This window comes from Colletes latitarsis, chromosome 9 (genome assembly GCF_051014445.1).
Source record: "Colletes latitarsis isolate SP2378_abdomen chromosome 9, iyColLati1, whole genome shotgun sequence".
NCBI lineage: Eukaryota > Metazoa > Arthropoda > Insecta > Hymenoptera > Colletidae > Colletes > Colletes latitarsis.
Genome location: NC_135142.1, coordinates 27,784,683 through 27,808,170, shown reverse-complemented (window position 1 = coordinate 27,808,170; position 23,488 = coordinate 27,784,683). Strand labels below are relative to the sequence as shown.

The window sequence follows — 23,488 nt, the reverse complement described above, 5'->3', positions numbered from 1 at the left end:
CTGGACTAAAAACGAACGGTTTTGGCGACCGCCTCTCGCCAGTTTCGAAAGCAGGGAACACGTTAGAAATTTATTCGAACGAGAGTTTCACCGGCGAGGATGTTTAGATGCAACTCCTCGATTTTCAGCGAGATGCATACGTCCTGTCGCGCGATCAGACTTTCCACGGTAACCACGAACTACTGCGAAATACATTACCGCGAAACAGCTTCCACGTATCTTCCGACAGCTCAACTAACTGCGGTGCGCGTCGACAGGCCCTGTCCGTTTCGAAAAGGCGACAGAATTAGAATACAAAACCGACCGAGAGACGACAAGATGAAATAACTCGTCGTAACGTTCGCGTTGTTTGCAACCGTAACTGTCCAATTTCGTCTTGTCTGGAAACCCCATACTTCACGAAAATACTCCAATCGCTTCGAATTTTTCTAATGGTTAAAAACTCCAACACGTTACGAACTTCAAAGTCACAAAGTCGAGAAAAGTCTTTGCGTTTCTTTGCTCCCGCCGCGCAATGGAAGAGCCAAATTTACCGTCTAGCTGTTACGGATAAAAAACGAGAAAATCAACGAAAGGAAGAGGAAATATAGTTGTTAATTTTAAGGTGTATACACGCGTTTCTAACATCTGCGAGCAACAAGTAGTACGCGATCGAATAAGAGAAGCAAGAAATTTTGATAAAGGGAGGGATAGGTTGGAAGCAAGCTTTGTCGAGCGCTCATAGTGCATCTGGGAGTTTCGGTGTGCGGGTTCATAGAGGTACGAAGTCATACCGGAAGATAATACTTTGTAAGTTAGACAACAAAGGTAAATTATCCAGCGGCTGCTCCATAGTTAACCACTCTGAGATACGGAGGAACGATGATACACTGGTGTGAATAATTATAAGGTCAAAATAACTTTGTCCAGACATTCTGCATGAAACTTGAGATCACATACAGGGTGGTACCGCTCGATTCGAGCCTATGGATGACGATTCGTACGATCGGTGGCGTGTAAGGGTTGAGTCTCTTTCGAAATTAACTTGGAACGTGAAATGCACGCGTTGCGTTTGTTTACGATTTCGTTTTCAGTTTGTTACCGCCGCGTAACGTAAATAAATATTAAATTTAGGTTAAAATACATTATTACGGAACCGTGGACCGCGATCTCGCGCCTCGTGGCTTTTGTTGCGTTTGTCTCGGCCGCGCCACGAACAACCAGCGTCAAATTGTTTTTCGTGCGGTGGAACTTTCGCGTCTAGTTTACGTCAACCGCCACTCCTCGTCCCCAGCATCAACGCGTTGTCAATAACTGTGTAACGAGACTCGTTGGTTTTCCCCTCGAAAACATAGGAGTCCGTCGAGCGCAATTAAATCGCGCGGCGTCGTTTGATCGGAACAACGCGAGCTCGAGTTTTGCTTGTCATGCAGGCCCGTTTTAGTCTTTGCGTCGAAAAAAATACGGAAACACTATCGCCTACCAACGATACCAAAATATAAATGAATTTTGTTAATAAATGCTCGCGGGTTGATCGTCTATTATCGTTTGTTTCAGATTTAACGTAGCGTGTGTGGCTTTCTTGGTAGTCAGAACGTGCAATTAGAGCGTTTCGACCTGGATCTGCTAATAGGGCTCATTAATAGCAAAATAGCTTAGCAGATTTAGGCCCCAGGCGTATGTAAATTGAACTCAGTAGCGAGGAAGATATTGTTAGCAGCCATTGTGGTATGCAAAGTCTAAAGTTAAGGAGAAGTTCGTTAAATTCATACGAAAGGATCGTTTGGTTTAAGGAAAGCTTTAAAAAATCCCACTTTTCTATCTGCTTCTTTGACGATAGGCGTCTCGTCTCGAACCTGCTCTAAATTTTAATGTTCGTTCTAAATATTCGTCTATAGGGAAGGTCTCTACGTCAAACTGAGCAACGAGAAAGACCTTAATGGCAGCCATTTGGTGTTTGAAAGGGGAAATTTCGAAGTTAATCGAGTTACAGAGGTCAATTTATTCAACTTCGAGTTGTAAAGGCCAAGTGGCTCTACTATGCAACGTCGAGTAAATTTCCGTTTATTTTTTTGAGTTATCGAGAATTTTCAGAGGGAGATTAATAAAACTTTGAGTTATAGAACTGTTCAGAAATTTGAAACGTTGAATTTTTCACAAAAATTGAATATTGCTTCCAGTACAAATAAGTTTTACGTATAATAATTCTTAGCAAAAGATCCGGTGCAATATGTATCGATGATATTCAAGGAATTTGATATCAATCTGCTGGAAAGGTCTCGAAATTTCGAGTATTTGATATCAAGTTTCGAGACCGAGGCTTCTGAAATTAATACCGATCGATATCAATACCATAAGACACCGAGTAAATATCGATATTATTATAAATACATTATTTTTCGCAACATAAATAACACAGAAAATCAATTCGACAAAACAATAACGCGTGTAGGATTTATTTATTTTTGCTAAATAATAAATTGTCAAGAATTTTAATAAATGTCTTCCGATACAACGAACTATAAAGTATTAAATGAAGAACAATACTCTATATTCGCATAACAAAGGAAAATTTTTCAAAATACGTGCCATCGTTTTGACAAGCATAATTTTCAGATTCTCAATATTGTTATTAATATAAATTTTTATTTTCCCCCAGTAAAAGCTTTTATGTTTTGTAAAATATTACCTAGGCTTGTATAAATTGAGTAAATCCAGTTAAAAATAAATTTCATTTGAAAATATCGCGTGTGCTATATTGTTGTCATCGATTTTATTCGTTGTGAATGTATCGGTGTCGGAAATTAATACCAAATACGTGCTGTTCCGATACGTTTCAGTATTTTTTTAAAAGTCAAAACAATTTAATGCAAAGTGATATAAAATACGGGAAAATAACATAATAATAAACACAAATATATTTGAATAGGCTTCCCGAATATTTAAATGGAAAAGAATTGTAGTATTAATAATCTGTATCTCGATATACGTGTTCTACAAGGGGTTCTTTTGCGGACGAGTGGCCAAAAAAATGGGGAAAGTATTAATTCAACAAGTTGGGGGTGGTAACCCTTTAATTCGAGCGAATTACTCCTCCGGAATAGTTCGTGGTGCGCCCGCGGTCACCGACAAATGCGAATCGAATACAGATCAGTTTTCACCCTCGAACTTTTCCACTCGTTCTATTAGGTATCTCGTAACTTCGTGCCGAATTTTACACTAAACTTGTAGCAATACTTCAAACATACCATAGAATTTGACGGGAAAAAATTTCTAAAACTCCCTCGACTTGACAATTTACATCAACATTTAGTTCTCGAAAACGTTCTCTGTAAATGGCATAAATGTCTTTTGAACTCGTACAACGTAACACGAAATGAATGTCCACCGTGAGAGGAAGAACGAGGAGAAAAGACGAACGATGTAACGCGATCTTTGATAATAGCTGATCTCCGGTTCGTTAAGGTAAGAAGACCGCGCAATTTCCATCGGGGAATTAATTATTGTCACGTCCCCATCCGAGCACAATCTTGGGATGGCGGTGAACGCGTGGGAGGCAGAGTTAGTTCAACAAGTAGAGAAATTACCCCTGGCATCTGTGAGAAGCAACTCCGGAAGATAAGGACAATTAATCGCTACTTCTCGAAAAATACCCCCGTTTTAACCCAGTTATAGCCGACCATATTAAATTTCCGATATTAAATTCTACTAAATAATTACTGAAACTTCTTTAGGTATATAGAGTCAAAGTAAATGACAAAATAAACATAGAAGATGGCATTAATAATAATAGGTGATAGTGTCATCGTGTAGAGGATGAAAAGCCCTTTAAAATGAGCGTTTGTGAGAGCAGATAGCTCTATTAGTTCCGGAGATATGAGGATTTTAGTTTCAAGTCGATGCGGTGGCTAGTTACGGAGATATAAGGGTCCGAAGTTTGTTTACGTTTTCGTTGCGCTCGCGCGAGTTCATTCATCCCCCGCGCGCGTAGATAGTAAACAGTGCGTAGTAAATTCTTGGAAATACTACGACTTCCGCGTCACGCGACTGTCTCGACTCACGCGCGACAAGGAGGTCCAACGCGACGCGTCAGACGGAGACAGAGATAGTGGAAATTAAAAAATTACCTCTTCACATAAATTACGATATCTCGAAAACGGAAAGTCGGATCGTCAAAAACAAAAAACCATTTTAAAGGGGAAGCTTTGCCGCCGCTAACAATGGCTCAATAATGGAGAAAACACTAGTAGTTTCGGAACAGCACGCGTCTAAAGTTTTAGTATTTTTAACACGCGTTAATAGGCCTGCGTAAGACGGCGAGCGGTATTTTAAAAATTACCTCTTCACATAAATTACGATATCTCGAAAACGGAAAGTCCGATGGTCAAAAACCAAAAGCCATTTTAAAGGGGAGGCCTTGCCGCTCCCAACGATGGCTTGATAATTAATAAAACACTAGTAGTTTCGGAACAGCACGCGTCTAAAGTTATAGTATTTTTAACACGCGTTAATAGGCCTGCGTAAGACGGCGAGCGGTATTTTAAAAATTACCTCTTCACATAAATTACGATATCTCGAAAACGGAAAGTCCGATCGTCAAAAACCAAAAGCCATTTTAAAGGGGAGGCCTTGCCGCTTCTAACGGTGGTTCAATTATTAATAAAACTCTAGTAGTTTCGAAACTGCACGCGTCTAAAGTTTTCGTATTTTTAATACGCGTTGTTAGATTGTTCCAAGGCTGTGGACGCTGAAGATTAAAATATAAATAGTTCAACCAGTCGTAGTAGGCAAGACAAACTACATATATTTCTCAGAAAACAAACAATAAGGGTAGAAATTTAAAAAATGGTCATTGGACCGGTCGCGATTGGGTTAGTGTTGGAGAAAATGGCGAAAAATTGCATCTATCTGGGTCAACGGAAATTTTACGCTTTACTGGGAGATCCTTTCGTCCACGCGCGAAGGACGGGGCACCGATTGCTTTCCACGGTTTTGAAGTTCGTGGTCGTTCCTGTTCCCTCTGACGGAGTCTCATTAAATACGGGCCCGGAGCGTCACGTGGCTTTTATGTGTCTTTGTTGAATTCAACAGAGTGCGTGATGGCGGTTCTACGTCCCCTCGATTCTCCAAGCGTACGTGTGTGGGCGTGTGCACGGCGTATGAATATCCGTAGCTGGCTGAAAATGGGATTCAGAACGAGGAACGGCCGTAGGCCATTTGCAATTTAACCAATCCCACGCCGACAAAGTTCTCGGAAAGGTGTTCTCCTTCCACGAGAAGTTCGAAAAATAGGAATTTCCCCGCAGAACGGCTGCCTCTCGACCAAACGCTATCTACCCGTTGATCTACGAATAATCGCCCTTAACGTGTTTGCCTTCCACGCAAAATTTGCATGCCCCGTAACGCGATAACGGGGTGTTCTCGATTTTTTCACGCCCCCAAATCCTCTGTCGCGAACGTTAAGCAGCTTCCCTGACGAACGGGATGGAAGGCTGTTGTCTCTGGTTAAAATGCTTTCCTTGTAGAATGGGTCGCGAGATTTTATTCGCGCTTCCGGTCTGACGCCGGGGTAATCTTGGAAATTCCATCCCCCGTTCCTCCTCGCGGGGAGAATAATACGAAAAATTAATAGACACTCAGCTTACATCGGTTAGCCCCGTTTCGACGCGAATCTGAATTTCTGCGTTATCGTACTCGTTATTTATGTTTATAGTTTACTTTGTGTCAGTTTCAAACTACTTTGTTTTGCGTGTACTTTGGGTAGAGTAATTTTAAAACACCGGAACAAATAGAGCAATTAGAAATAGTATCTTATCCGCAGCACCGTCTGACCTTAATAATTTACAGAGAAGGGTACGCCCCGGGCTCATTTCGGATTTCCTGGTAATTAATCAGGAACATTGTCGGCTAGATATTCGTGCAAAATCTGCGCGACTAGAGGGGAACAGCATAATTGTATAATATTTCGACTTAATTGGTAATCGTGAATTTTATCTCGAAGTTTATTTTGAATTAATCGTGACTATACTTTTGTTTCGTGATTTGTTAGGAGGGAGAGAATAAAACAGAGATTGGAGTAAACAGTATTTTGCAAAAAATACAAAATGAAACGGTGGAGTTAAAGAAGCGAGTCGAGGCTGAAAGGAAAACAGTGTACGACCAGAAAAATATTGACGATAACAGGAAGCGAGTTTGTTATTTTTAAAGGTTGCGAGAAAGTTTCCAAGAGAAAATAGTTGAAAAGTAAAGATAACAGAAGATTAACGAAAGCTGCAGAGATATGGATGTTTACAAGCTGGGAAGGTACAACGGTACGTGGGTGAGGAGGGGAGAATCGATAGAATAGTCATTAATTACAGAAGGATCAGGACATATTTCAGGAACAGAAGGATTGCACGAAGATCAGCATAAATTATTTTATAATGGACAGATACGCCGTGATACTGTCGATATCGTCGATATTGTACCTTGTACCTCCCATTCACGGGACACCCTTTATACCAAACGCAAAACAGAATAACGCCATTTGTTAAAAGTACGCGTCTCTATCGTCGAATATTACGGTACATAGAATTTATTCGAAAATGTAGTGTTCTCGTTAAATAATTAATTGGAACGCCAGATAATGTTATTTAACAAGCTTTTGTCAGCTACGTTTCGACTGGCGCGTTTTGAATTATCCGCAGAGTTTAATTATTTCGTTCTTCGGTCAGTAAATAATTGCGTGGCCCGTATAATATTAAATATTTTTTTAAAATAACGGATATACTTATTTCCAAATAACGTCCAAGGAAAGTTCTATCAAAAGGTATTCCGAGGCAACGCGTTGTCGCTGAACAAAACATTTTATCCGGGGCAGCTTCTCAAAGAACCACGCAAGATGTGTTCCGAGAAGCACGCAACGGATCCTACGACCTATCGTAATAAGAAAACGGAATCCGCGATTCTATTATACGCGGACCCTCCGTGGTATCCTGAAATATATTTTTCCTCCGCTCGACGAAACGCCTGGTCGCAAAAGGAGAAACAAAAAGCAGGTCCCGCGGGCGCGGAGATTAAAGTGGGACCTTATTTCGAGAAGTGGGTTAACCCGTTATCAGCGATATCGAATTAAGTCGCGGATGCAAGGAGAACCGTGGAAAAACATAGAAGTTGTGGGAGGGGGAAGGATTGAAAATCCAGTGGTCTCTTTCTCGAATCGAGAGTAATCCTCGTCCGTCAAAAGCTCTTACGATCTCGCGCCTTTTATTTTCTTTTTTTTTTTTTTCATTTCTCCCGTCTATCGCGTTTTTCACGCTGGCTTGAAAATAGACACATCCGACGGAATCGAGCGCGGATAAAAACTGTTCGCAGTCGCTTGTTCCGCGCATCCTGGAAGATAAGACAGCCTCGGTGGAACACGCCTTCGCGCGGTTATCTCGTTTGTTTTTCGCACGGTGTCGTTCAAACGTGAGTCGCGAACCGATCGTGCACACGTTCCCCGCTTTGTTCGCTAATTTTCGTCCTTAACCCTTTCGGTGCTACGGACACGTACGCAGAACCAGTATTTGGCACACTGAAGCGCTATCGGACCGTGTACAGAGTCTCGAAATTGGCCACCGCCAACGCTACGAGCACGTTTACGTGTCCGGCGTATCTCCAAAGGACACAGATTGGCTACACAAATTTGAACGCCATTTTAGCAAGAAAATTTTGTACCTTATCGAAGCACGATTTTCCCGAACTCGAAAGAACGAGAATGGAGACGGCGAGTCCCATAATGGGGAATATCTTTGGATGTTATTTTCCTTTTTAAAAAATGTAATATACCACACCAAGCATGTATTTAAAAAATAGTCCTTATTGTCCACTAACTTTCCAGCGCGATTTAAAAATAATAGTTTAGCAGAGAAAGGGTTAATGTACTCAAAATAAAGACAAATGCAGTTGTTGGCGCGCTTTAAGAGGAATTAAAACGCGCAAGCTGGTGGATACGGCGAAGAAAATTGAGGCTTTTCGCAATCATTATTCCGGTCGCGTGCCGAAGGCTTAGATGAAAGGGTACGTTTGACGTACCATTTCGCAGAGGAAACGAGGAACTTTGATTAATTGCTACGTAGTACAGCTCTTCGTCAGCGAAATCGTGACGAAACCCTTGTCACGAGGAGCCCTTAAAGTATCTTTTAACTTTCGTGGAAAGTTCGCGGCGATAGTTTTCCTTGCAATTTTTTGATTCTCGAGACTCCAAAATCCTTGGACCTCCCTTTCCAGAGTTCCGAAAGTTCAACTTGTTACGTTCGAAAGTCGAGGATTTCCAAAGTCTTCGTTTCTATTACTATACTTGGACAATAATTTCTTTACTTCCACACCACCAAATGTAATATTTTCTAATTTTCTCGAGGTGTAAAATTCTTGGTGAATCAGAAGAACTTGGAATGTTTGAGAATCGTAATCTCGGAGAAACGAGAATGGAAACATAAAATATCTCGAGAGTCCTCGAGGCTGGAATCACTAATCGCAGAGGGTATAAAACGACAAATTTAAGAGACAATCAAACTTTCAGTCCTTAGCCCGTTTTTGCGAGATATGCATATACGTAGCACTCAGTATAACTTTCACAATTTTGCTCCCTATAATCTTTACGAGCCATTACTTTGGCTAATAGCACATTGTCTATGATACTAGCGTCGTATAAAATCGCGACATGCGTGTAATCGTGTACAAATGTAGGGATATGACAATGGAATGATGCAAGCATAATTTTAATGGCAACGGATAATCTCCGTAGTAATATTAATGATTATACGACGCTCCTATTAATAACTAACTACGTAATAATTACAGAGATTTGTTTATTTATAATTAATATGAACAGAAATATTACTAACACTGACTGACGAAGACAATACCAACACTAACTTAGATCAATCTAAACATTACACAAATATCTGTTCTCGATTTATATCGGTGAAGATTCGTACTGAGATCTAAACGTTTGATCGAAATATTATTATTTAAACGATACGTATATCGAGGCTCTGTTATTTTACTATTGATGTACAATATGAGCAGTGTCTATTGTACGAATAATTTAAATTAGTATTCAATTCAAGAGAATCACATCGATCTCAAACGCATTTCCGTTGCAAAACCACGATCGAATTATCGATTCACGCGACCCCCAGTCTATTACAAGAACCGATGGAAATCAATTATTCGAATAGCAGTCGAAATAGTCACCAGTAGAAAGCCGTTTCCATATCGTAGAGGTAATTTCGACAATCCAAAACGATTAATGAGTGGAAAAAAGAGGCTCGAACCGCGGCGCAAGTAGAAAAACAGAGTAATGGTCAGACGCGACAGTTTCGCAAATTCAATTATCTCGTGAACGAAGACTCGAAGATAAAATTGTATTCGTTATACGCGTGAAATCGCTCTCTGTAACCTTCTATCTCAAATTCAATCTTTTTAAATTTTGTAAGCGTCGCCTATCGAATTAATTTTGACCCTCCTCGCCGCTGGAGTTCATCTTCGTCGTACAGTGATAAAATAAGGGTCGAATTTTTCCACGATCTTTTGTTACCCCTCCATTTAAGCTTTCCTAGAGCCCCGACTGTCACGAGCAACAACATTTTCGAGACAATGAAAGAATCGTTAGAGTCGAGGGAGGGTCTTCGAAGTCTCATCTGCGGAGATTCACGACCACCACTGATGAATGGAGGGCCATAAATTGTCGAGTTCGTTTCGCTTAAAAGTGTTTTTCACGGCTTCACGGATTCAGTATAGAATTACGCGTCGACAACCCCTTTCCAAGTAAGACCACCCTTCCGTCTTCCATCGGACAGTCTAAAAAAATTTGATACGGTTCAATAAGATGAAAATGCAATTACATATTTCTTTTCGACGATTCGATTCGATGAAAAACCACGGTGTCCTATCGAACGCGTTATCAACCCCTCTCATCTATCGAGCAATTCCCTTTTCCACCCCTCATCGTTCGAATTCCCATCGCTCGCAGTCGAAGAACTTTCGACTTAATCTCGCCATTAATTTGCAAGCTAATCGAAAAACGAAGACGGTGGGAGGAGATCTGAAAATTTCCCTAAACGAGCGAGATATTTTTGGAGGGCTTTCGTCGATAAACCATCCCTGAAAGGCTCGTGCTGCCTTCTGGACTGATTATGTTCCTTTCTCGTGGGCGCAAAGGGTGGCGCGAGAATTCGTATTTTCGTTTCACGCGTCGCTTGTTTCGTCCCTGGTGTTCAAAAGGACACGAGTCAGGATGTACAGAGTGGGAAGCTGGTTCGATCGAGAGATCCTAGATAACTCGAAACGACGAAGGCAGCTGCCGTGGAAAGCCTTCGGGGTGACTTTGAGGAGCCTTGTTACACGAAGGAGAGAAAACTGAAGTGGCTGACAGGCACTCGTCAAATAATAAATCGAGCACCGCCGCCATGATCCCCCGAATCTTTTTCCCTACTTTCTCGACTCGTCGTTCGTTTATTGCTTCTTTCTGTGATCACGCTTGTCGAGTCGTAAACATCGATCCGCCGGTCTACTCGAACCGAACTATTCCGTAATTGTATTTCGCGTAGGGGACGAATGGGTCATCGTAAACGAGGCCCTCCTGCTTTCAATCTAAGGGTAGTCGAACCTTTCACGACTTTACGTTTCACCTCGATTTATTCTTTCGCCTTTTGGTCATTTAAAACCATTTTTCGAGTATCATAATCGAAAGCACCAACTTTCCGTGACAGTCGATTTTTTTCTTTTTTTTAATACTGCGAATTTTCCCCCGATTTTTCAACGAAACATATTTTGATACGGATGCAATTTATTTCTGTCACTCATTGTCAGTGAGTGCCAAACCCAGACATCCAGTTTTGCAACTATACGAAGTCGATGGAGCGATCAATAATACATGTTTCTGACACATTAAACTTAATTGCCGGCTCTCTAGTAGAGATACGACGTATAGTAGCAATTTCCACCTGCAAATCATCGTCATTTATTGCCTTCGGGCGCCTACAATCCTGGCTCCCGTCGTCTCGACCGAAATTTTTGAAACCAAAGTCGACACATTCGAACGCTAACTACACTGTCTGTGCGAATATATTACCTCTCCAAATATCAAATATATATTTTAGTAATTTTCAAAGTTATCAAAATATAAATGTTATTTTCGATAGGAATGGCTGATAAAATTATGTTAAGTATTGTTGTACAGACGAAGGTTTTACTTTATTTTGTAACTCCTGGTGCAGGAGTTCGAGCAATTAAAAAGATTAAATCTAAATAGAGGCGAGAAACAGCTGCGTTGAAGATTGCGATCAACGCAGAAGTCTTTTGCATCTAATTAGATTTAATCTTGCGTTAAGTGCTCGGAAAAGGCTAACTCCTATATACAGCGTCGCGTAATAAAAAAGTATAACAACGATATAATTAATAATTAATGACCAAGCAGATAATGAACTAACGCAAACGCACGGGAATTTATTCGCGACGGTCGCTTAATTAAACGTTGAAATTTTGATTCGTTCCTCCTGAAATATTTCATTCTATAATTCAAGTTCCAATTTCCACTTACCGAGTAACGGATGAAGAGTCGTTTATCTTTTATTCGTTACACGGGGTTCTTCTCTGGATACAAATTTGCTCATCTTCGGCACGCAGTCGATGCCAAAGGATTTAAAAAAAGAATTTATCCCCTGAATAAATATCTCAATCTGACAGTCCCCGGAGACGCCAGTTCGGGGAAAGCGTCGGAGAAAAGGCACGTTGAAAAAAAGTTTTATGCGAAAATGGTATCTGGGGCACGGTTACTGGGAACGAGAGGACAGGGAACAAAAAAAAAAAAGAAGAGAAGGAATAAAAAAAAAAAAAAGGAACATCTGTTCGATAGAGCAATTTGTGGCGTCGTTTTATGTCTCCTCAACTTTGTCTCTCTCGACGTCAATCATCAATGGCGGCTGAAGCAGGGCGGAAACAGGAGAGATTGAATTAGCAGCGCGGCACTCGTCGACGTGGCGTCCTTCGTTTCTCAATTATATCCAAGAAACTTTTTCATCGTTCGATCGGGAAACGTCCATAAAGAGATTCCACGTTGCAAAAGCCTTTCTTCCGTCTGTATTACCATAACTCTCCAAGTCTTTCGCGAGAACGAACAAGGGAAAAGATTTCTCGAACGACAACTGACGAACGATCGCGACATTACGCGTTATCATCGTTCCTACTAGACGAAGAACAACCACGGAAATAGGGATCAACGACTATGCATCATGTTGCGGGTCAGCATGCGAGAAATTCGTTGGTCATATGTATCCGTCGTTCCGGCGTTTCGTCATCCTTCTTAGATCCTCCTTTTTATTGAATTTATTATGAATATCGCGAGGCGTTCCAAGCTACGTCTATACGTCTTCGAGTGTCGTTTCGTGGAAGCGATTTTAGAGTTTGTCAGCGGGAAATAAAAAGTTTTTCTTCGCGAATGCAGTAATAATAAAGAAGCAACTGCAAACGCAGGTCGCGAACGTGAAAATTATGGCGTTGAAAGCTCATTTTCTAGGATATATTCGGACCAGTTTAAACTTCGCGCCGCGCTCCGTGTTGCATAGCGTGTGAACCCAAACATAAATGGAAACAGCAGAAAAATAGCTTTCCAGCGATATATTGACCACTGTACGGCCGCGCTGGATCCATTAAGGCCCCCCAGCCGCATCGTTTCATTAATAACTCATTGGCTTAATTGAATTAATGTTAGCCATTTTATGTAATCCTGCGACGACGTGTTTCCGAATTATCTTGAATTAATTGAAATTAAATACTTCAGTCCTCGGATAGATTAAATATCTCACGCCGGTGCTTTGCATATTCAATGCGCTGTACACCGACTCGCGCAAGCGAAATCGCTGATTATATTTTCAGAGGGCAAATTAAATAGATACCCTTCGGTCGTTTATTTATGATGCGCGCGTGTACGTATCCATTAAAAAGAAACACTCTAATTGCGGATTAAAAATTGATCGCTTAACATGTGCTCCGTTCACGCACGTACATTGCACGAGCAGAAAATCGAGTATTCCAGTAAGGATTTCCAGATAATATCGAGGCGTCGGACAAATATTCGTAATCGATTCGTCGTTAAATTTTTCGGAAGGGAATAATGGAGCACAACGAGCGAGAACGATCCGGTAATTACGTGAATACCCGATGATTAACCACGTGCATGGTAATTGGCTTGTCACGGTTAGTTAACCGTCGGGTCTGAAGCGCGTCACGCGGCCCGGTATCGATAAAAATTTCGCAGACGCAATCAGTAATCTCCCCGTTCGATTCCGATCCGGATAATACGCGTAGGTGGCAATTTTTAAACGACAAACGCGTCTGACGAGCCGCGCTACCAAACGAACCAAGCTTCTGTAACGTCACGAAATAAATTGAAAGGATAGGTCCCCGTTGGGAAATAGCGCAGTGGATCGCATCGCGCCAGGAAATACGGAAAAATGTGCTAGCGACACGCCGCGCAAAAGTCATCTGAAATTGATTTCGAAATCGATGGGTGGGAGGGGGAAAAAAATAGAGCGGAAGAAATACGGAGTTTCCCGCGGTAAAAAGGTAACCTCCGCGGGATGAAATGCGGCGTTATGGTAATCCTTTGGAAAATGAAAAACGAACGTTTCTCGTTTCAAAGTGTTCCGGGAAATCTTGGCGCCCGTCCACGCGAGCTAAGATTTAATGAGACTCGCTTTGATACCAATTTTTACCCTGTACTAACTTACGAGAGCGCGTTACGTTCTTTGTGAAGAACCTGAGTCGGTTGGGAGCTTGTTTTTGAGGGGGTTCAGAGTAAAGGTACTGATAATGAGAAGCTTTATTATTTTTGTTGAGGAATGGAATCTAAACAGTAACGATATTAAGTCGGAGTTTCTCGGAACAGGTCTCTGGCGTACCTTTAAAACGAGAGACACAATCCGACGAGTATCTAAATGTCAATGATTCTCCGCTCGCGTTGAAATACCGAGTTTCGACATTTCACAGAAACGCGACTAAAATTCCTGTTTCAGATATCGCAGGTAAATGGCTAATATATTCTATGGGATTTTAAACGGCGGCAAGGTAGAGGAGCGCTAAAAACTACGGTGCACCGTGGCATCAGAACTAAGAGCAACCATCGCGTTGGCGCACACGAAGTTGCGTAGTTCAGTGGTATAATCCGGCAACGAAGCAAAGTTTTGCAACCTATAGCGCGGAAACGTTAACCTAGGCACGAACTACGGCCATTCAAGATTACGCTGTCAAAACTTGGACGACGTACACATACAGTGTCGTAAATCTGTATCGCCGTGAGACAAAATTCCGGAAAATTCCCCGCAGAGGCGTTCGCCAAAAATCGCGAAAAACCACGCTCTTGACAAAAAGTATTGGCAGCTTCGACATCCTTTTGTATTCGTACAATTTGTCTATAAACCACGTATATTCAAAACTCGATTCTATTTAGAACGAATAAAATGTTGTGCGTTTGAAAAATCTGTTCCTGCACCGTATAAAAATCTTGCAATTTTTAATCAGTGAAGCTTCGTACAGGGAGTTCGGCCACCCTTGGGAAAAATTTTAATGATTTTAGAAGCCAAAATAAGACGAAAATCAAGAATACCAATTTGTTGATGGAGGCTTCGTTAAAAAGTTATTAACGTTTAAAGTTCCGTCCGTTCTGAATTTTTTTCTCGAAAATGCGCAAGATTTCGGGGGTATGTCTATTCACCAAAAATGATTGTAATTGACCCCTGCAGCCGAAAATAATTTTTCCAAAACGATTTGAAAATTTTTTTTTCCATCCAAAAATTTCACATCTCGAATTTTTTTCTAGAAAGTGGGTAGGATTTCGAGGGTATGTGTAATAACCAAAAATGATTGTAATTGACCCCCGCAACCGAAAATAATTTTTCCAGAACGATTTGAAATTTTTGAATTTAATCGTTAATAACTATTTAACAAAGCTTTCATTAACAAATTGGTATTCTTGATTTTCATCTTATTTTGGCCTCTAGAATCCCCCATTAAAATTTTTCCCAGGGATGGCCGAACACCCTGTATAATTTAAAGACTTCTTGATACAATTCTTACAAAATCCTCGTTTTTCACCCCCAGTCGCAATCAGTTTGGGAAATGCTCTGTTTTTCTAGAAAGTTATCAAAAGAAAGAATAGCTAGCCTAACGTAGGACGATACATTTAAGTGGTAGAGGCTCGCATCAGGTGGTCCAACGCGTACGAAACCGATTTTTCAATCGTCCACGCGGACGTTGGGTAATTTTTCTTACGTTCCCGGACCTTACTCGAGAGTCCATCTCCGTTTCTCATCGTTTCGGCATACTACTGTTCGTCGTTAACGCGATAATGGTGGTTTATAGAGAGCATATTCCACCGGGTGTTTCAGAAACTTTCTAACGATGCGACGCTTTACGGCACACGCGATTGTCCTCTAACGCCAACTATGGCCGAAGCGGAGTTCGCCCGTAAGTAGTTACGACCGATTATGGTCCGACTCCTCCGAAGTTCTACCGCAAGTTCCGCGGAATCATTCTGCGGCCATAAACGCAGGACGTAGCAAACATTTTGAAACGAATTCTAGACGACTACGGCCGGCCCACAATTAGGTCGCTCCAGTCTTTCACGAGTATTTAAATATGCGATAATTCTTGCGGTTCGGGTCGTAAATCGACTTGACGTACTACATTTTTTATTAGTCTTGAAACTAAGTTGAGAACGGTGCTTCATAATTTTCGATTAAGAACGTGGTTTATACTTTAGGTATCCTTTCTATAATATGCTCGAACTTCGAGTCGATTCCCTATAAAAACTTGGAGTAATTATATTTTTAAAACTGAAAAAAATACGTCTACGGTCTGTTGTTCTTGAGGAGGGTTTGCATAGGAGGGACGAGAAATAATGAAAGAAGGGAAAGCAGCGATCACGAAGTCTCTGGCTGGTCGAGTCCCGTCGGGATCGTCGAAGGCAGCCCGAATTGGCTTATTAAATTTGCAACGGTCGCGAATACGTGTCAATTTCTTGGTTACGTTCGGTTGATTTGAGAAACGCCGGTGCCGTTTCACCTTTAGCGGCGCTCGATGCTTCGGTATTGTTGGCATTCTTCCTCCCCGGAGCAGACGGCGCGATCTATTTTGTGTCAACGTGTCGCCGGGAGGAAATAGATAGCGGGTGCTCCTGTAATCCTCTAAATAAGCCCTGCGTCGTAGATGATTCCGCGGGCTTACGCTTTCATTCGACCGACTTACGAACTTCGTCGTAGAATCCTCGTATTCGCGGCGTCGCTCTAAGGGAACAAATCGCCTGTCGCGATTCGGGGGGGCCACGAAATTTTATTCGAAAGGAAACGTGAAAACGTCTTTTGGGATTGAAGCGATACACGAGAAACGCGTCAAGTATCTCTCGGGCAAAGTACTGTGGCAGATAGCATTTATCGTACGCCATTATCTAAATTTGAAACGCGAGACAGACTGAAAAGCAGCCCCACGGTTCGTCTATCGTTTTAATGCAAAATGGCATATTAAAGTCAAACTCGAGTATGTAATTTTCTTATGCAAATTTAAATTCGAGTACAATGTGCTGTTAGCGTAATGTACGCGGTAGAGTTGCTTGCGAGGGGAAACGTTGATTCGAAGAATAGTTCGAGAATACGAATCTCACCGGTTGCAATATCGATGGAAGGATTAAATCAGGCCTGAAAAATGTAGGTGAACTCGGGGTTGGGCAAGGTTACGGAGAGTTAATTCGTTCCCTATCGAACGCGTCGTTTCGTGTCGGTTGTCCTCTCATTGGGAAACTTTCGCTGCATTCTTGAGCATATATTAAACCGTGGTAAAAGCACGCGGTCCCTGTGATCCGTGCCGCGATGTTTGAACTCCTTTGTGAATTCCTCGAGGAAAGTGGGCCCTCGGATCGTGGCAACGCGGAATCTGTAATTTTAATCTCCGTCCGCTTCCTTTGAAGCATTCTTACCGACGATATTTATAAAGATTGTACGCGAATTCGACGGAGCACGTATGCAGTTGCAAACACGAGCACGCGTGCATTTAACCCTTTCATCGAATTAGTGAAACAATTTTACATTATTAAATATATACTGTTAAAATACAGATACCAGTGGTATTTTATGCATAAATTCTAAACAGTGACGGAAAGGGTTACACGCAGAGGAACTAGGAATACAATTTGGTCTGGCGGTTACGCCGAATATAATCGGGTTACACGACTGGATGCGTTTTATTCATGTCAACGCATGATCGCGGCGAAGATTATGGATGAACATAACAGATAGAATCCACTGTATGAGCAATCGTAGCTACGCCCTGACACTATTCAAATTGTTTGATACTCCAATGTTTCGAAGGTGTTCTGATACTAATAAATCTCGAATATTTTAGAATTCGAATAATAATTTTGGAGTATCTTCTTTAAAATTTCTTCTGTACAATTATTACCTTGGAAATGTTTTCTAAGTTTTTCTACCACAAATTCCTTCGCTGCGAGAGACTTTTCTACAGTTGAAATATAGTGACTGCAAAAAGGAGCTACTCGCGGCTGGAAAAATGCGAACGCATTAGTTTCCTTTTATTAAAATAGAAACGTTATACCCACAATTTCCTTTTTACGCGACAAATAGGTTACAAAAAACATACGTATTACTTACGGCGAAATAGAAAATTTGTTCCGTAAGTTTTAAACCTCCTGCGAAAAGTACGAACGAGCTGTTTGGAAAGAAATATTTTAAAGGTGACAAATATCACCGTACCACGCTCTAAACAGGTATTAAACAGCAACAACAGCTACTTTCGTAATAATATCATAAAAATGGCCAGCATGGTAAATTTTTCGGTCGCTCCGCCGCATTTATTCCCGAATCCCGACGCGGTAAGTGCACTCAGAGGCGAGATTCCGATTCAACGTGCAAAATCGCATGGAAAATCGCTCCCGATTCTCCCCGTATAATTGCTCCCCTCGTACGAGAGGTCCCGGCATGCTAATCAACGCGCGAAATATTCAAATAATTTTGGAATCGCATTAACCGAGCATTCGAGAGTAGAAAAAATTCGACGAGCGACGCTCCTAACGAGGCCACTTTCGCCCACGACGAACAAAAAAAAAAAATATGGCGCGTATCTGAAATTCAAATACGAGACGCGAATGGAATTAAGCCGGACGCGCGATCCATGGAGTGGCAAAAACAAAAAGATGTCGGGCAGAGATTCACGGTTCCCCTGGTGAGAGAAAAAAAAAAAGGAAGAAACGCAAGAGGCAGCGATTCAATTTTCCACGACGAAAGTCGTTAACGAAGTTTCGATTTTCCCTGAGTCGAAAGTTACGCGGCGTGGTATCGAAACGCCTCGAGAATCGATCGACAGCCTAGGCTCGAGACACGGAGGCGATTGGATACTCGAGCTCGATGTCGGCCAGAGAAGACTTGTTTCTCCCTCGACTTGACATCGTATCAGATTCCGCGATATAAGACGAGCCCTTGAGCTTTACGCGAGCTTTCGAGCACGCCCTGGTCGCCGCTCGCGTTGAATAATTGCTCGTTACGACCCACCGGGTTCGTCTTGCCCAACCCTTATAACAAACGCACCCGGAAATCCGACAGAAGCGGATCCTTTTCCTCTTTCTTGTCTCTGGTTACTTGTAACTTTTCCTGCTCGGGTCATTGACGCGCTTGTTCGTTCATTTAGGAAAATGTTCCATACGATTATTATAATGTGTAGATCCTTAGGGATATTAATTCAATTAATGCTAGAGAATCATTGTTTACAGAGCTTGTATACTCGTTAATTTATGGAGAATTGCACGAATATTCCGAAGCCCATTCCTCGTTAAGTTACACGCGTAATATAATATTTGTACGTTCCCTAAGAAGGAGAAGTAATTTTTCTTGCGTTCTAAAATGATTCTCAGTGATTTTTAATGAAAAGCAGCAAATTGCCGAGGCATAGGACGCGTTGTACCGTATGTTGGATTTAAATCATTTTGACGTTTCTTTTCAGTGCGACGCAGGCGTGGCGGTTGACAGATTCTTCCACGCTATCTACTCCGCGAAGAAGGATGACCTGATACCCCTCTTGCTGGGCACCGCCTGTTCGGAGGTCACGGAAACGTTGGCCAAAATCGTGCCATACTGGAACGTGATTCAAGTTTCCTTCGGGTCCACCGCGCCAGCCCTCTCGGATTCTACCGAGTTTCCACTGTTCCTGCGAACTGTTGCGCCCGATTCCAGTCACAACTCGGCCAGGATAGCTTTTATTAAGCATTTCGGATGGGAAGCCGTCACTGCTCTCTCGCAGACCGGTGACATGTACTCTCTGGTAAGTAACGGAACGCTAGGAAAAGCACTATGTCCGAAAGTAAACAATAAAACATTGGACGATCCCATATAACTTATCCACCCTTAATTCTTATCAGAAAGTTTTACTCTAAAATAAGATAATCTATGCATCCACGAGACGTTATGGTGATTTGTAATTTTTTGAATTTTAAGGTGAATTTCCTCCAAGACACAGTTTTATTTTCCCCCCCGTCGTACAGTTTTATTATTGCGTGACTCGTCTTGTATATTGGTCAAGATTACACGTCACGCAGACAGATAGGCGAGTACCGTAATTTATGGGCGAAAAGACGGATCTCTCTCGCATCGTGAACGTCACTCAGGGACATTCTTCGTATCTCCTCGCAGTACACCTGACCCAATTAACCCATCCTCGACTTCTTCGGATGACGGCGCGTTTCCCCCCAGTAATTAATCAAAAAATCGTGAGAGTCTATGGAAGATTCCGGAATGTTAAATGATCGTAAAATTTATGTTATGGAAAAGCAACGTCCGGTGCTTCGAGTACACTTTCAAACAGTAAACGTTTTTATGAATCTCGTATGTTTGGGCATTATAAAAAAAACTCGTATAACACGGCGGGGAAATTGCGACAATCCTCGTATAACGTGGTGGTTCGTATAAAATGATAGTAGCTACAAGTATAGTAATGCACGAGCATTTTCAGCTGCGTAAACACTTTTACGCGGTGACTTTTGCGATAGCGTCGTAGTTGCTTTTCGAAAGAGCGCTCGAATTGTTTGTTTTTTACGCGACGTAAGTCCTGTACAACCGTAATTTCCTGTATCCTGTCTATACATCAGCACGTACGCGAACGTTTTACCAGAAATATTGTAATTATAATTTCAGATGAAAATCAGGGAGCGGATTTTGCCCTTTCCTCGTAAGAGCCTTTGCAGAAACGCTTATTAGCGAAAGCTGTATATGTTTAGATTATCACCCTTCGCCCTCCCACGTATCGTATTTTGTAAACATGACGGGTAAGCTCCTGTGTGGCAAACTGTAATTTGCATAAAATTTTCTCTATAATGAAGATCATCCTATTTTGATTGTTTCGAGGGTGACCACGCTCGACTGGACGGAAACGTTTACGAATAATAAATGGCTTGTCGCTACTACAGCCAATGTAATTGAATTTTCTGAATAATTGTCTCGAAAATAAACCATTATGTAAACAACACTATGATAAAACGCATTGATTGGACGAGTCTAGTGGCGTTAAAATAAAATTTGTTTTATATAGACAAGAGCGAAGATGCCTTCGTAGGTAGAAGTCCTTTCAAAATTTAAATATGACGCGTCAACGGTACGTAAATTTATATCAAATGAACGTTTCTTTTTGCTTAACGATGGGGGAAAATAAAATTAATTATAAAGAATCGAAGGGAAAGAGGCACCAAACGGAGAGTGACAGTTGCGAAAACACAAAAGAGAGAACTGAATTAAAGCGGATAATTATTCTACCTAGGAAAAGTATTTCTAGATACATAATTATCCGCTTCAATTCTTCTTCTCCCTTTTGCGATTTTATAGAAAGAGGATTCCTACGTAGATAATTATCCGTTTTATTTCTTTCCTTCCTTTTGTGTTTTTGTAACTGCTATATCTGATTCCATTCGCTTTCACCGAGTTCGTTCCCTACGTATTTTACCGCTTTTAATTTATTGTTACAATTAATCGCGTTTTTTCTCTTTGTTGATTAAGAAGAATCACACGTGGAAGCTTTTAAATTTGACGCGTACGAGCCATCATACGCCAAATCGATCATTTATGGGCCTCGATGTCCATATAAATTGAAGAAGATCGAAGTCGTCGCTTTTTTAGTTTCGTTATTATTTAAAAAATACGAGCCCCCATATTTCGCTGTGTTTAGCAACATTTACGAAGACTTCGATCTTGTCTTTCTTTTGATAAAAGTATTGCAATTTCGAGTCCCAGATTTTTTTTTAATATTATACTTTTATTCTGCAACCTGTCTCTGTTCGATTTAGCTTTTTTAATTGGTGGACATCAAAAACTGTGACGACAAAGGCCGCTGTGCGTTCCGAGTCAACTAGACTGCACCGGAAGAGGCCTTAGTCGGATGTAACAAAAAATGTCCCAATTTCACATAGGCCGTATCGTGCGTGGTGCGTTCGAAAAATTCGTGGAAACTGTTAATAAACGTTATTTATTTTAATCTTCGTTAAAATCCACGTCACCTTCAAAGCTAACGAACGAAAACTTAAAAAAGTATTCGGCTGTCCGGAAAGTTCGTACTATTTTTATTAACAGTTGCAACCAGACAAAATTAAACGTTGACTTTACATTCGTTTTTCTAGTTTCTTATTTATCGCACTCCCTGACGAAAATGGCTACGCCAAGAGCTCCGGAGGTTATTCCACGTCCACTTTGCTCCCCCAGATATAACCTCGTTTGATTTCCATCTATTTCGGTCGATGCAGAATAACACAAAATCGCGCAAAATTTCTCGGTTGAGTTGTTCTTCTAATATTATCATTTCTAATAATAATTGCAAAATATTCTCCGATTTCTCCCTAAAAAGCCGCGACTCATTAGCCCAGTGATAGATTCGTTCGAAACGTCAAAATGGCCGGACATCGGGGCGCGGAAGTGATCGATTCGACGCGAAATGGCCGGTGCTTTCTTTAACACGAGGACGTCGCTCGTCCGTGTCTCTGTTGCAGGCCGTGAACGATCTGGTCACGGAATTGGAGCAAGCGAACATCACGTGCACGGCGACCATCACGTTCGCGGAGAACGATTACAAGGAGCAGCTGCGGACTTTGAAAGTAAGACGCGCTTAAACTCAAACTTCATTGACTTTTCCAACAAGTTTCGCGAGCAGATTTGCGGCCATCGTCGCGCGTCGCTGCGTGCGGGTTTCTTCTTCTTCGCCGCGTAGAATTTTACTTGCCCAGCCACGCCAGTTTCACCTGCTCCCCCCCCCCCCCCGTGTTTTACGGCACGCGAACGGAAAAAGAATTCCGCGCACGGAATTTCGCCCATGAAAGATTAAACGCGCCGCGCTCGTGGACCAGGAATTAATTTTTAACGTTGCAGGGAATAATTTATTAATTTCTGCGAAATCTACGCGTAGATTCTTCTTCCACCAAAACGCAAGATCCAGAAGTCGTACGTATAGCTTGCAATTTTAATTTGCCCTATATTTGTAGTCGTAATTGCTACGAATTCTGGTCCACCGTGCGGTGATTTCTACGTTCAATATTTGTAATGTTCGTTAAAACTTGGAACTCCGTGGTCAGCGAATTACAGTTTTCTTTGCGACGGTCGCGCGAACGCATCGAAAGTTTGATTGCTTCGCAACTCGTTTAAAAAGCAACCGAAAAGAACAACGAGAACGCAACAATCGCGTATTCGAGGGTGGAGAAATAATCGGGAAAGGGGAGTAGCTGAAACGTGGACGCGATATTTCCCCGTTCTAACGTCGATGCAAACGTTTCGCGAAGAAGATGGCTGAAAAAGAACTTGCCGTGCATTAGAGCGCATCAGGACGCGCCGAGCAAAGGGAATTGAATTAGCCCCCGTACTCGGTGGGTCTTTAATTACGGTTCATAACTAATTACACGTCGGCTCTAATATGATAAACCTGCATGAAAGACGCGACGCTTGGGACGCGCGCGAAAGAGAATGATTGCCGCGGGGGCTGAAGCGCACTTTTTATTCGGTTCCAGGAGTTGGACACGAGAATCATCATCGGGAGTTTCTCACCGCGGCTGGCGTCCCGTGTTTTCTGCGAGGTGAGCCAGCGAAACTAAGTTACACGAACTCGCAGACTGCATTACGAGCGATCGTGTTTTTCCAAATATTTTAATTGCACGTCGAAGTATCACGAAGAGATTTATTCCAGTCAGAAATTAGACATTTAAAATCTTAAGAACATGGTCCAAATAGACCCACTTTAAAATTTATTAGTTTTATTCAATACGGAACAGCGGCGAGAAATGGCAACGAAATTAAAATTTATTTTACGATTTACATATTCCGTACATTTGCATTGTCCTTTCCTTTCTTGTAATTATGCTCCGCCTTACTGACGACCCCACCAACAAAACGACTTCTCCGGGAAGCGTCCTTTGCAATTAAAAATACTTCTTTTAAATTTTCTTAGAAAGAGGACG

General features: G+C 41.7%; 1 protein-coding gene across 1 annotated transcript in view; it reads left to right on the top strand.

The window, feature by feature from the left end:
- The window catches only part of Gaba-b-r3 (gamma-aminobutyric acid type B receptor subunit 3), a 67,630-nt gene that overhangs the window by 12,540 nt on the left and 31,602 nt on the right, over window positions 1–23,488 (top strand). Inside the window, exons 3-5 of the mRNA XM_076773101.1 lie at window positions 19,009–19,326; window positions 22,034–22,138; window positions 23,042–23,107. Of these exons, the coding sequence (XP_076629216.1) occupies window positions 19,009–19,326; window positions 22,034–22,138; window positions 23,042–23,107 (489 nt within the window). The remainder of the gene's footprint in view (window positions 1–19,008; window positions 19,327–22,033; window positions 22,139–23,041; window positions 23,108–23,488) is intronic.